The following is a 15718-nucleotide window of genomic DNA, read 5'->3' on the forward strand; positions in this document are numbered from 1 at the left end:
TACTAACCGCTTTCAAAGCGGTTAGGCGGTTAGGCGGTTAGCGGTTGCGGTTAGGCGGTTTTAAATTTCACCCCTACTTATAATAAACCATGTGGATTACTACAATTGAAAATATAGAGAAGCTGTTGTAGGTTGTGATTTTTTTGAATTTTTCCCTATGTAGAAGGAAAGGAAACAGCTTTAAGGTAGCTGCTAGGAATGCTCTTAGGGCTTTATCTCTATACGTAGGTCATAAACTGAACCACGTAAAATCTTTTGTGTCTATTTTATTATTCCGCAATTTATTTCTTTTTCAATTTCATTATGAATTTCTTCACGTGTGTCAATGGTCATTTAGGTGCTTTTTAGCGGCGCGTGGTTAGCCAACAGTGGCACATGAAACACGTGAGGGTGTGTTGAGCTTTTATTATTGTATTTTTGTTGTTTTTAAATAAAAATGTATTATCTCTAGATCTGCTTTTATTAGCGATCTATGAGGTAAAGTTTTATTCATTTTCTTAGGTTTTGTTTTCACGAATCCTAAGGGGGTTTACTTACCTTATATCGGGTGCTTAGCTTCCTTCTCAAGGTTCTAATCCATTCATTTCTGCAAGCAGGGGGGACGAAGGCGTTGGTCCATCGGTGCCTTAGGCGTTGGTCAGTGTTTTGTTTTCTTATGGTTTATTTTCTGGGAGCAAACCATAGGCTGTGGACGAAAAAGTTATCAAGCATAAAGAAGAATTGTCACTATGGTAAAAGCAGCGAAAGAGATAGCGATTGATGAAGCACTAGTAGCGGAAATAAAAAAAGCTAATGAATTAAGGACCTAGCAGCAAATAGATCAATGAAGAGATAATTCATTTTACTTTATTTGATTGTTATATCAATGAAGAGATAATTCATTAAAAAAAATTAAAAATAAAATAAAAAACTTTACTTTATACTATAACCAGATTTTTCATGAAAATCTGGTTATAATATAAAGTAAAATCTAGTTTTATTTTATTTTATTTTATTTTTTTATTCAATTAAGGGAAAATGGAATGAATAATACTATAATTACTCTCATTTCTTTACCCATATTTTTTTCACACTCGTAGGTGGCTTTTAAATCCATTTGAGATTGATCTTTATTATTATTATTATTATTATTTTATACTTTCACTTGCCTTATTAAAGTAGCTTCTTAATTTCTTTTATTTTTTATAAGAAAAGAAATTTATTTTATGGTCCAAATGAAATTTTATAAATCTAATACTGTATATATTATCACAAATATATTGACATGTCATTTAAAATTTCTAAATAACATATAATTAGATGCAACAAAATAATATGTAAATAAAATTATTTTCCCAATTAAGGGAAGGAAGCACTATTCTCTCTCTCCCACAACCAGAAGAGAACCCTCCCTCCCCACCTTTGCATCTTCGGCAACCTAGGGTCCCCTACTTCCCCTTCTCCTCTTTGTTGTCTCTTTAGAGGTCCTATCTACCTATTCGAAGGTCCTCTCTCTATCCAAAAGCACTATCAGCCCCTTCTCCATTGCTAGTTGCCCGGTTTCAACATCATACCATTGTCCTCCGCCTGGGATCTGCAACCTTTCTGAAGATTTTGGATTTTAGGAAGCTTTTTTGTAAATTTCAGGAAGCCACACCATACACGCACCACTCCACCGGGATCCTGTGTCTCTTATCTTCCAATCACCATGCACCGAGGAGTGGTGTGCCCTGTGCAGCACATGCAACCTTCCTCCGCTCCTCCACACTGCCGCAAGCCCTTTCTGGTGTTCCCCGACATCACCCCGGCAACAAGCGCCAGGGCGTGTCCCTCACTCGCCGACACAAGCTCCTCTGCCTCTCCTTCTGATGTTGCTGTTTTTTGGGCTTAGATAATTTTTCTTGCTTTTTGTCATGTATTTCCATTATGTAATGTTATTGTGTTGTTTTTTGTTCAACTCGAACTGATTGGGCTTCAAACTCTCTATCTGTGTAGGGTATCTTTTTTCCACCTGATTGATCTCCATCCAATTCATTGGATTGGGTTTTTAATAACAACACGAACCGATTAGGCCTCAAACTCTATGTCTGTGAAGGAAACCACACCATTTTTTCACTGTTCTTTTTTTACTTAATCTTCTCAATTTCTTTGACAACTTGTCAAGGTTTAAATTTTTAGGGATTTTTTTACTCCAGATAATTTTTCCATTTCTCTTTTTGGGTCTCCTTTCATATCATTGAGGGGCTAGGAGTCTGTATGGATTGAATTTTTCAAATTAGCTTGTACTTGTTCTCTTTTGATTTAATGGATGTTTTTTTTAAAAAAAAAAAAAAATTCCATTTGGTAATTGCTTGTAGAATTTGAAAGTCGGTTTGTCTTCTAGTAAGGTACTATGTTTTGGTCAAGCTAAACAGCTAAACTAGTGGGGTTTTTTTGGTTGTTTCGTTTTGTTATCTTACTTTTCCCTTCCTTAGCCACAAAGTAAAGTATTGGGTATTTTGTCTAAATTTATCATTTATGTCGACCAAATAAAGCAGTGTGTGACCAAGTCCAATTGATTTTTTTTTTATTATTATTATTTATTAAAATTGATTACTAAGTGACACGTATAGTCATTTAAAATTTTGGCTATTGGAGGTGTTGTGGTATTATTGGTGCCCTTTACAAGCCCAGGAGTTGGGAGAGCCACGCTTCAAACAAGGAAAGACAACTCAAAATCTAACCTCCTTAATCTTATATAACTTGATAGGGTCTTCCGACAATTTTTGTTTTTTTAATGCAAGAAGGTTAAGCAATTAAGATAGTAGGCATTCTCAAGAAAATTAGTTTTTTTTTTTTCTTTATTAAAAAAAAAATCCAAAGGCCCCAAAAGAAGACAAAACCCCTTAAAATAGTGTTTTTAATCAATAATGATAAAAAAAAAAAAAAAATCTTATATATATATATATTGGAAATGAAAATAAAGGAAGAGTGTCAACTATTATTTATATATTGGAAATGAAAATAAAAGAAGAGTGTCAACTATTATTTGGGTAAGGCTTTATGGTTTTGTTTTAGATTATGTTATGATGTTAAATCCAAGAGACAAGTTGAGTGACCAGTAGTCATGCACTACAAAAACCAAGCCTAATTAGTGACCTTTTTGGAATAGTAACATATTGTTCACGCGTGAGTCAATAGTGACGTGTGAACAATAACAATATTCATACGTCACCCTTTCACACGTGAATAGCGACGCGTTAACAGTATGTTACTATTCAAATGTCTCTAATTTTAAAAATATTGGCGCTCAAAGTTTGCGTTTATAACAACCACTCATACCAAAAAAACTTCAAAATTTATTATCTTTCACCCACACACATAAAAACTATATATATATATTGTCCTCAAGGGGTAGTTCAACCAGCTGGGGACCACACCTCATGAAGCGGAGGTCACTAGATCGAATCCATCTTCCCATCTTGTGCGGACATGTCAAAAAATTAAAAAAAAAACCTAGGTAGCTGTCATTTTGCTGCCAAACTGATAGCCTCAATATTTTAAAAAAAAAAATTATTTGAATTTTTTTATTTAAAAAAATTAATTTGATTTTGTTATATATATATATTATCATAAATACTTTTTTGGTAAAAATTATTAATTTTTTATTTTTTAAATAGTAGCGACATTTAAACAGCGCAAAGTGTCACCTTTCAAAAAGTGCAAACTTATGGTATGAGTCAATACTCGTTCCATGTTTTTTGCATGCTTCGTGTTATTCGCGTTCATTGCGTTTTTAAAGAACTTGTGGTTGATCTTCAAAAGGATCTTGATGGACAATTTCATCTTCTTGGATTTCTCCAAGAACTTCAAGATTCTCCAAAAATTGAGGATTCAATTCTTCCATCAGATCTTCTCTTTGATGACTGAATATAACTGTGAGTGTGGGCTCACATTGTTTTCTCAAGAAACTAGAGAAAACTAGAAGCGAAGACCTAGAGAGTAATTATCTCCCTTAGTCGTATATTACTTTTAGAAGAGAGAAAACAGTTTTTCAATTATTCTGTAAGTCTGATGTGTTTTCACACTCAATTTATAGTGTCCTTTTGCTTCTCCTTGGCACCTCTATTTATACTACTGAGATCTCAAGAGAAAATCGATTCTTACCCTAGTCATTGTGGAATTCGGCCAAGGGAGAAAAAGACTTCCCTTGCCCTTCCACATACACGGCCATGGGGAAGAGATTACTCTCTCCCCATGTGCCTAGGGCTAAGGTTTAAAACCCTAGCCCACTCCACTTGGTTTAGCATTTGGGCTTAGGTTTTATCCTCAAGCCCAATGCTCCTTAGACTTAACTTTAGCCTTTTAGATTTTAATTCCCATGTGCCCAAAGTTTACTTATTAGCTACAAGAATTAAAACCAAAAAGTCTAAAGCTTATTTTAATTCTTTAGCCTATAGGAATTAAATCATGAGCCAAATTGCTCTATTTAATTCCCCAAGTCTAATTTCTCCAACTTGGCCCTTTAGATTAATAAATCTCCTATGTTTTATAAAATAAAACATCCCAACTAAATACACATAAACATAACTGAGGCCCAAAATATATACTAGTCAATTTACGTCAGCTCAATGAGAGACCCAAAGAAAAAAATATCATTTGCTTAATAGGTCCGCGACTATGTCTACATTGATCATATCACATTACTTTATTTAATCACAATTAATACAACTACATAATTGTGACTGCACTCTAATAAATATTTTTGATTTAATCAATTAATACTCATGACGTACTTATTATGTATGTTACCCCTCTATGGAATCAGTCTGTGGTCGAACCAAAGTCTATGTATTGTCACTTTGTTCACTATATCTTTCCTTGAGTCACCGATTTAACTTCATGATTATCCTTATGTACCTTGTGAGAAATATTCTCACCTTGTACATAAATAAATTTCAGTCATACCTACTGAAACACTCAGGCCCGAGCTTCAGGATAATCTTTCCCATTAAATCTAAAACAAGGAGAATGTTCCTTGTCGCTTTGTCTTAGACAAAGGATTTAGATTCCTTCTTGAAATCAGTGTTTCCACAATACTACATGCGATCACCCATTGTACCGAGGTTAGATCGACTGCTAATTGGTCTCTCTCTTTTAATATATCAAAGTAATCTACACTTCACATTTGAGTTCAAAGAACTTCTCAGGATTTAGAATAAATACTATAAGCCACCGTTCACGTACATCATTGTTAAGACAGTATTAGTAAACGAATGATGACTCATGTGGTCCTGTTCAGTGTATGGCCCAAACCTACCAATACCCCAATATATCAACCCGAAGCCTAACTGCTTCTCCTAACCAAGACAAGTTGTTGAAGTTCGATATGTTATAGTCTAGATGGGGTTTCCAATTACATTTACGACTATAAACAATTAGTTTATAAGTTGCAAGGACCTTTGAGTATGATCCTTTATGAAACACATACTATCACTCAAATACAATGCATATTAGGGATCTTACATACATATATTCGGACAATACACAATTATACATATATGTCATGCAAGAATATAACCGTATATGTCTATTGTTCTTTATCATAATATTTAAAACATTATCCAATCAATTGGAGTGTTGGACATCATTTCCAATAGAAATCACCGACGAAAGAGGGAGATTGGGGTCCTACTAGAGGCGTTGAATTCTAGTGAGGTGGAAACAACCTCAGTGTAGGCGCTTCAAGGCTAACTGGGACGTGTCGCTAAATGTGGAGCAAAAAAGATTGGGTATAGGGGTAATCCATGGGAGAGGTTTGAGTCACACCAGAGAGGTTTATCCCGAGCCAGTGTCAGCGGAATCCATGTGAGCTCTATGTGCATTTAAATTCTACAGAGACTTAGAGATCCAAGATATTATATTTGAAGGGGATGCTGAGTTGTGGTCAAGGCAATAAACACTAATAATTCTAAGTGGAGCCGATATGGACAAATCATTAAGGATATTAGAGAAGTAGTGCTGACTGGGTTTAAAAAATGAGAGCTGGTGCACGTCAAGCGGGGAGCTAGCAAATGAGGACACCCATGCTCTTGCAAAAATTGCAGCACGAGAAAAAACTGAGAAAGTATCAATGGAGGAGATCTCTAGTATCATTTATTCTATGGTAACCTTAGAACAATTTGCTCTTTCTATTTAGAGTCTTGTACTCTAGATTTTCTTATAAATGAAGTCAAAGATTTCTCCAACGACACCCCCCACCCAAAAAAAAAAAAAAAAAAAAACCTTTGTTATAATATTTGGGTTCCATTAACTTTAAGCGATATTTGATTATATTTTGCAAAGGATTTATGTTTAACTGTACATACATGCGTAGTAATTTATGTACATGGCCATTAATTATTATGAGTGTGGTGATGTGTCAAGATAGAAATTATGAGAAATGCTAAGGGTCAATAAATTTATAATATTTGGCCTATATTTCTTTACAATCAACTATTGGATTTATAAACTTATGTAGATCCCACATAAGTCAATGGTGGACCCTACAAATCTAATAGTTGATTGTAAGGGAATATGAGCCAAATATGAAAAACTTATTGACTTCTAATATTTCTCAGAAATTATAGGTCGTGATTATAAATTGTGGTTGCAATTTTTGTTATATTCATTTATTGAATAAAAACAATTGGGAATTATAATTATGAAAACTGTATTTCCGCCTGCCCCAAAAAATAACATCCTTTAGTTTGTAAATGAATGTGCATATATTGTTTAAACTCGATTTTAGGTAAGGAACGTGATTCGTGTCTCATAACAAGATTTAAAATAAAATAAATAAATTTAAAAAAAAAAAAAAAAGTGTTCAGATTCTAGCAGTTACAGTTCTAACAGAAACTAAACTCAAGTCAAACTTCACTTAAACAAAAATTCTAGTCAAACTCGCTTGTTTTTTTCCTTCAAAAATCCCATTAATAACAAAAGAGATATAGATGGACATGTATTTTCAAATAATGTTATAAAGGAAAGACATTTAATTTAGTATATTTGTTATGATGAATAAGAAAAGTAGGATGATTGAGTCAAGTAGGGTTTGCATTGGGGATTTTAACAAAATCACTCACCAAGGAGAGAAAACGGGAGATGCTAGACGTAGGGAGGGTCATATGGCGGCTTTCCTATCAGTTTTGGAGGAATGTCATCTAGGAGACCTTGGTTTCATTGGCCCAAGGTATACATGGTCAAATAAGCGAGCAGGTGGCGTCACTACCCAAGTGCGATTGGATAGAGCATTGGCTAACTGCACCTGGTGTGAACGGCATGGAGGAGCAGAGGTGTTTGTTCTCGCAGCCCGACCGTCAAATCATAACCCTTTATTGCTTCAAATTGAGAAAGAGCCACTGCGGGGTGGTCATGGAGCACGGGAGTTCAAGTTTGAAGATCGGTGGTGGTTGGACCTGGATTGTGGGAATATTATACAAGATGCATGGGAAGGGCTGGAGATGCAAGGGGGAGGCATGCGGGACGTGAGACGATGTCTAGAGCAGTGCCAAATTCGGCTTAGAGGATGGAGCCAACAAAAACACGGAAATATAGGAAAAAAAGGTGAAAAAAAAAAGACCAAGTACCTAGCTGTCCTACAACAAAGAGGAAGGAGTGGGGACCAAGAGGAGATTAAAAAGCTCCAAGTAGAAATAGACCAGTTATTAGAGCAAGAAGATGTTAAGTGGAAACAGCGAGCTAAACAACACTGGTACTAGAACGGATACAGAAATACGAATTTTTTCCATGCCTGGGCAAGTCATCGGAAACGAATCAATCACATCAAGCGGATGCGGGATGACGATGGTAGAGAGTGGACCCAACCGGAGGACATTGCCAAAGTCTTTGTGAACTTTTATCAATAGCTCTTCCACACTGAAGGCCCAAGGGGTATTGACGAATGCTTGGAGGGTCTAGAGGCACGAGTTACCCCTGAGATGAATGGGTGGCTTTTGAGGCGTTTTGTGGCAGAAGAGGTAGATGAGGCGCTCTCTCAAATGGGTTCCTTGAAGTCCCCTGGTCTAGATGGGTTTGCAGCTTGTTTCAATCAAAAATCTTGGGACACAGTTCGTCAAAAGGTATGTGAAGTTGTGCTTGATTTTCTTAATGGGGGTGTTTTTACTGCTGAGATAAATGAAACTTACATTGCTTTGATTCCTAAAATTAAGAATCCCTCCCTCATTACGGATTTTTGGCCCATTAGTCTTTGCAATGTCCTTTATAAGCTCATTGCTAAAGTATTAGCGAATCGTATGAAGAAGGTGTTGAGGGAAATTATATCTCCCAACCAAAGTGCTTTTATCCCAGGGAATTTGATCACAGACAATGTGATTATTGTTTTTGAGGCTTTACACACCATGTACACATGTCTAAAAGGGAAGGAGGGATGTATGGCTTTGAAATAGGACATGAGTAAGGCATATGATAGAGTTGAGCAAAAAATTTTAGAGACAGTCATGAGCAGGATTGGTTTTGCACCTAGGTGGGTCCAAATGTTAATGACTTGCGTCCAAATGGTGAGTTACTCAGTTTTGATAAATGGAAGGCCATATGGTAAAATTACCCCTTCACGAGGATTGAGGCAAGGGGACCCGCTTTTACCATATTTCTTCATTTTTTGTGCGAAAGGTTTGAGCACTGGGATCAATAAGATGGAAAGAGTTGGTGAGATTTCGGGGCTACCATTGACCAGAAGGGGAACGAGATCAAACCATTTATTCTTTGTAGATGATAGTTTCCTTTTTTGTAGGGCAGATTTGGTGGAATGATATTGCATCCAAAAGGTGTTCGATGATTATGAGAAAGCATCGGGGCAAAAATTAAATAGGGGGAAGACATCTCTGTTTTTTAGTCGTAACACTACGATGGATATCAGGGCTCAAATCCTCTCGGTGGCGGGGATAAATTCCACTCAAAGGTATGAGAAGTATTTGGGGTTGCCGGCGATTATAGGTCGATCCAAAGTGACCTCTCTCTTAGGCATAAAAGGGCGTAAATGGGATAAGATGCAAGGGTGGAAAGAAAAATTTCTATCGCATGCAGGAAAAGAGATTTTGTTGAAGGCAGTAGTGCAGGCTATTCTGACTTACACTATGAGTGTCTTCCTGCTCCCAAAAACCTTATGCAATGAAATTAATTCAATGATGGCAAAGTTTTGGTGGGGATATAAAGACAATGATAAAAAGGTGGCTTGGATGAGCTGGGATAAAATGGGGAAAGCAAAGGAGAAGGGAGGGATGGGTTTTCATGATTTAGAATGCTTTAACGTAGCTTTGCTTGCCAAATAAGGGTGGCGGTTAATTCAAAATCCAGACTCATTAGTTGCTAGAATTTTAAAAGAGAAATATTACCCGAATGGTACATTTCTGGATGCTCCATTAAGCAAAAGGTCATCGTATGTGTGGAGGAGCATTTGGAATGCTCAGTCCTTACTCAATGAAGGTTTGGTATGGCAAGTGGGGAATGGGAGGAGTATTAAAATATGGGGTGATAGATGGTTGTTTTCTCCGACGACTTATTTCGCCCAATTTCTAGTGCATATCTTAGATGTTAATGCCAGAGTATGTGATTTAATTGACCAAGATACACAATGGTGAAACATCCCTCTCATTAGAGAGATTTGGATGGAAGAGGAGATAGACTGGATCTGCAGCATCCCAATTTGCCCACATACTCAGCAAGACCGAATTGTCTAAGCTGGAAACAAGCATGGCCACTTCTCGGTACGGAGTGCCTACCACTTGGCAAAAGATTTAAGTACTAGAAAAGACAGTAGCTCTTCTTCCGTTGATTGTCTAACACCTCTTTGGAAGCGTATATGGCGGATCTCAAGGCTACGAGTGATCTCCCTATTTACTTGGCAAGCTTGTAACAATATTCTGCTGACCAATGAGAACCTCTTCAAACAAAAAATAATAGATGATCCTTTATGTCTGGTATGCCGGTTAAAGGTGGAAACAGTGGGCCACGCGTTGTGGAGTTGTCCGGCGCCGAGAGATGTCTGGCTGGAAGGAAATGTTAGAATCCAAAAGAGCTGTAGTGATGAGGACGTGTTCAATAGCATTCTCCAAAAGCTGAGTGATAGACTAACGGTGGAGGATTTTGATCTGGCTGCATGCGTGGCCAGACAAATTTGGTTAAGAAGAAACAAACTGGTTTATGAGGACATGTTCTCTCACCTAAGGATGGTGTTTAAAATTGCTAGAGATCAGATGGAGCTTCATCGGCAGGTTACAAATGGTGTGCGTGTTGGGACTCGGAATACGCTAGTGGTGGAAAAGTGGCAACCACCGCCTAGGGGCATTCTGAAGCTCAACTGGGATGCGGCAACAGACACCAGGACAAAGATGACAGGCATCGGCGTGGTGGTTAGAGACTATTTAGGTGGAGTATTGGCAACGCAGTGCATGACGAAACCTTTTGTGTGTGACCTAGGGGTGGCGGAAGCTTTGGCATTGAGAGCAGCAATGATGCTAATGGGTCAGCTGGGAATCACGGAGTCCATCTTGGAAGGAGATTCTCTTGTAATGGTGCAAGCAATAAAGAGAGACGATTGCAGCTGAGCCAAATACGGTGTTGTGTTGGAAGAAACCAAGGAGCTGCTTCAGGGATGTTACTCGTGGGATATCTGTCATGTTCGACGTACAACCAATGAAGTGGTGCATAGGCTTGCCAACTTGGCAGTTTCTCAAAGTGTAAACCATCTATGGTTAACAATGTCCCCTTCTTGTATTAGGGACATTGTATTGGCTGAAGCAGTGTTATCAGTTTAATGAAATCATTCATTTTCCCCTAAAAAAAAAAAAAAAAAAAAAAGGTAAGGTTTGCATTGAATCCTCTAGAAGTCCTTTTAAATTTGAAATTCTCAAATTTATAAATCTCAGTCGTCTATTTTATTTAAGCGTCTGTTGTAACGTTTGGGATTTCTTCCTTATACCAATTATGAAAACCCTAGTAATAGCTTCGTAGAGTTGTCTATTAATCAATGAAGAGATGAGTGGGCCGAGACTGTTAGAGCCTCTATGAATTCCTACAGTGGCTTTCATGATCGTTCTCCTTATATTCTTGTTTTTATACCAAGCTTCTAAAGCAACTGGAATGGCAGGAAAAACATGGCTTCTCAATGCTCAATCTGTAAGCATATTTTGGAACCTTCCTTCTGGGTGTTGAATGATAGATTTTTTTGTATTTTGATTATTATTATTATTCTTTCTTATTTTAACATCTTTATTTATTGTAAATCTGTGATTGTGAGTGTGCTTGTGCATTTGGATTTGTAGGTATATATTATGATGTATATTTTGTGCCAAATAGAAATAATTAGTTGGGGAATTACAAATCAACTCGTCACCGAAGCTAAGAGAAATGCAACTCATTTAATGCTATTGTGGTCAAATAGTCATTTGCTAGGAATTCATGGTTGAAATAGAGAGAAACCGGTTAGTGAAAAAAAGAGGGCAAAATGGTTTTAAATTTTTTTTTTTTTTAAAAAAAAAAATTTATAAGAGCAAAAAAAAAAAAAAAAAGAGGTGAAAGAAAAAAATAGAATAAAGAAGAGAAAAAGTAATTAAAAACTTATTCATGCAACTACAATGCTTCCTTATATTTTCTATAAGCACTATAAATAATTGTAGATGAAATGTAAAATATATTTAGTTTAAAGAACCAGATGAAAATATTTAAAATTTTTAATTAACGATTTTATATAAAAATACCAAATATATAAAGGCATTGGAATACTCATAGTGTGAATGCTTTGTACGTATATTCATGGTTGTAAGCACATGAAATTGTACTTAGTATGAGTGTGCCTTGTGTACTTTGATTATGGGTACGTAATCTTGTATTGATTTTCTAAATTATTATTGTAATTTTGAATTAAATAATCAATAAATTTGTTCGCTAGGCCACTGATTTTATTAATAATGTTTTGATATGACTAAAAATAAAAGATATGGAGGAAAATAAAAAGGCGGGAATTCAAAAAAGAGAAAAACACAACAAAATGAAGAATCTGACATTTCTCAGCTTTGAGGACCGAGAAATATGTATTATGGTACAAAAATTTTGTCAGATTTCAGATTTTAGCTTTCAGCTCTCAAAGCTATCCTCCCTCTTTTAAGGGTTTAAATGGTTTTAAATTTTTTTTTTTTTTTTAAGGGTAACTTCACTTACCTCTGAAATGTTACGTCTTTTGCAAATACTTTTTCAAAATTTTAAAAATCTCACTTTAGTGTATCAATCTCATTTTCTATTAAAAAATAATTTGCTTAAAAAAAAAACTCATGACGCATGAGTTCACTGATGGATCTAACCCACCCGCCTTATGACCCACAAGTCATATTATTATTATTTAAAAAAAAAAGACCCATTGTGGGTTAACTTGGTGACCCACGGCGGGTGACCTTGGTGACCCATTGTGGGTCACAAGGTGACCCGCCGAGGGTCACCAAGTTACTCGCCATGGGTCACCACGATGGGTCATTTTTTTATATATATCATCAAAATCAAGGTTTTAAGATCTTCCATCTTGAATTTGAGGAGGGAGGGGATGTTGGATATTAGGGGATTTGATTTCATTAAATTGATTGTAATATCCTATATAATCAAATTTGATTGTAATTAGATTTGATGGTAATCAAATTATTTTAATTTGATTATCAAACTTATCTACCCAAATTCTCCTATAAATAGGGGTATCATGCATTGTAAAAGATATTAAGAAATAAGAATATAATGTAGCCATTTGGGCTTTATCATGTAGATGTAGGTCATTGACCGAATCACATAAAATCTCTTGTCTATTTTATTATTCCGGATTTAATATTCATAGCATTATAAATTTCTTCAATAGGGTTGGGCAGTCCAGGCTAGTTTGAGATTTGCAAATCCTTCCTCCCTGAGAAGGAGCCTGAAAATTACCTCAATGCATGCCAAAGATAAAAGGGAAGAGAGAGAGGAGATCATCTTGTCTAAGGCCTCTGACAATGGTGAACATTCCATCTAGGCTTCCATTAATTAAAATGGAGAAGGAAGAGAGGAGCCTAGGGTATATACAAATGAAGATCCAATGAACCCACATGGGGTGAAACCCTAATTTCTCCAAAATAGCAAGAAGAAAGCTTCATTCCATTTTGTGGACATTGAAGGGACCAGTTTGTATGGAGAGGCATAGCTGGACTTGCTGAGAAAAGTAATTGGCCAATGGAATCTTGGGAAGAGGAACGAGATTTACACCCTGGCCAGAGGCCAGCTGTCACAAGTACAAGAACTTAAGTTGAGGCCCCCAGAGATGCATGTCCATTGATTTCCAGTACCCAGATGGGATGCATGCAGAGAGGTTCAGACTAAACAAAGATTCACATTTTTTATGACACGTGGAAATAAATATTACCATAACTTTTTATGCTCAGAATATTATAAAAACATTTCCACGTTCCTCCTTCAAACAATCAAACTCCTCCTAAATTAAAGAACAACAAAGTGGACATCTTGTGTGTCCAACAAATTGCATATGATTCATGTAAACGAAGTTTAGAGAATTCTAACTATATATATATATATATATATTGCAACTTGATTACATTGTCATACAAATTATGGCTACTAAGCTAATTCTTCTTAAAGCCAGAACTATTAAATAAATAATAGTTACAATTATCAATCTCCGAACAAAGATCACACAACCACAACCCTCAAAGTCTAAGCGTCATTTTCTTATTCTTCTCCCAACCTTCTCGTTCTAAAACTAGTTATTGAATTTGTAAAACCCACTTCAATTTCACACCTTTGTTCATGTGAGTCCCAAATCTAATAATTAATTTTTTAAAGAAGAAAGATGGAAGAAGTAAAAGAAAATGACAAATAGCACTTGTCTTAAACAAATTACTACATATATAGAGGTAAATTAAGCACAATAGAACAGTGCCCTATATTACATTCTCCCTTCTTAATGTACTCTTAATATCTATAAGATCATGAGCTGAACTTTTTCCATCTTCATAAATACTAAAACCAATCACTTCAAAAAGTTCTTATCCATGAATTTTCTTGGCCTGTAACACAAAAACAATAACATATATAAGAAGTGGTGAATGAATTTAAAGGCGATCCCCTAATTTCCACCTCCAAGATCCAATCAAACCCAGTTTTTCATTGAAAAACACTTAATTAAATATTTCACTATATATATAGTGCATTAATGGAATATATATATTCTCATTTTGAGTAAATAATGGGAAGCAAATAAGGAAAGACTTACTTTTTCTCCCATATTACCAGTACCCCTCGAGCCCTTGAATTTGTTTTTCCGATGAAGCATAGGCTTTCCTCGAGAGTGACCCGGTGGAGGAGTTGATGAGTGGGTCTCCGGGCCTCTGTAATCAATCTGATACACCTCCACCTCCATCTCCGATCCCCCTATCATCATCATAACAAAACATCTTCAGAGAGAGAGAGAGCGAGAGAGAGAGAGAGAGAGAGAGAGAGAGAGAAGTGCATGCAAACCTCTTGAAAAGGAAGGAACGGTGAGGAGAATTAGGAAGAGAAGAAAGATGGTGGTGATTGAAGACTTGATCTCCATCATGGCACTCCAAGCTGAATTTGTGGGGAGGTTAAATCTTGGATTCTTGGTCATGTTATATATATATAGAGAGAGAGAGAGAGAGAGAGAGAGAGAGAGTTTAGGATCACAGAAGAATTGAGGGGGAAAAGGGTGATGTGAAGAGGGTGTTTTTGAGCTTTTTGGCAAGTGAAACGGTCGCCATCGACACAGCATGACAGCATGCAATAAGTAGCGAGGAAGTGATGTGCAAGTGTTGGGTTGGAACATTTATGTTAGGGCAAGAATAGGGTAGACCTAATTAAACTTTTTAGATTTAAGATTATTTTAAAATATTTATTTAATTATAAAAATGTGTTATTGTTGGTCCAGACAGCCCCATGTGTATATAATTTATATGAACTTTAGAGGGACATATCCCATTTAATTAGCTCACTGGACATCACATTTACTCACACCTACTCATCTTCATGATTTTGTTTCTTTTTGTCATAAACCTCGATCTAGATTCATTTTGCAAAATTCCAAACATTTATTTTGGAATTGATGTCTAAAATTCATCACACCATAAGATCATGGGGGAGGTTATGCCTCTTATTTATCTTTGAATTGAAGGAAAAAAAAAATAACAAATTACTTATGAAAGTGTTTAAGGTATAATAATAATAATAATAATAATAATTTAACATAACAGTTTACATGCATGAGTGCCAAGTCATGACACAATATGAATGAAAAAAAAACAAGTGAAAAAATGAAATTTTTTCTAAATAAATTTAATTGTCTAATTGCTATCAAAAGCACTCAGTTACCTAAAAGATTCACAAATTTTGATGGTTAGTGATTCAAAACGTACGAATTAAACTAGGCTTTAGATAGACTTCAAAGCCTTGAGATGAAAGGGAAAAAAGGTGAAGAAAGTAGGTCGTCGAACGTACCTAATTGGAAATTTCCTATTTGTTTAAACGTCAGTAACATCTACCTAGCTAGTCTTCTCACTTAACAAGAGAGATAAAAGGGAGGTAACATTAATTATAGCTCAAGAGACGTCCATTTCTATAAACAGGACGGAGCTAGAAATTGATTTTTTGTGAAGTCAGAACTTATATAAATAAATAAATAGATAGATGTACATGTGTGCATGTTTATGTAAAATAA

At 35.9% G+C, this 15718-nt stretch overlaps 1 protein-coding gene across 1 annotated transcript; it reads right to left on the minus strand.

Annotated features, from left to right (window-relative positions):
* Positions 1-13629: 13629 nt before the first annotated feature.
* Positions 13630-14679, minus strand: LOC132162531 (uncharacterized). Its single transcript, XM_059572765.1, has 3 exons — positions 14506-14679; positions 14261-14418; positions 13630-14054 (listed from the first exon to the last, which is right to left on the minus strand). Exons 1-3 carry the CDS (start codon positions 14633-14635, stop codon positions 14034-14036), a joined length of 309 nt encoding a protein of 102 aa, XP_059428748.1. The 5' UTR covers positions 14636-14679; the 3' UTR covers positions 13630-14033.
* Positions 14680-15718: the final 1039 nt, after the last annotated feature.

The sequence above is a fragment of the Corylus avellana genome, chromosome ca9 (assembly GCF_901000735.1).
Source record: "Corylus avellana chromosome ca9, CavTom2PMs-1.0".
Taxonomy (NCBI): domain Eukaryota; kingdom Viridiplantae; phylum Streptophyta; class Magnoliopsida; order Fagales; family Betulaceae; genus Corylus; species Corylus avellana.

Bases quoted from the DNA above. Each gene is read 5' to 3' on its own strand.
- LOC132162531 (XM_059572765.1), bottom strand. From the start codon at position 14,635: ATGACCAAGAATCCAAGATTTAACCTCCCCACAAATTCAGCTTGGAGT. The intron at 14,419-14,505 runs GTTTGCATGCAC...TGATGATGATAG, and splicing joins CGTTCCTTCCTTTTCAAGAG to GGGGATCGGAGATGGAGGTG. The intron at 14,055-14,260 runs GTAAGTCTTTCC...TTTGTGTTACAG, and splicing joins CTGGTAATATGGGAGAAAAA to GCCAAGAAAATTCATGGATA.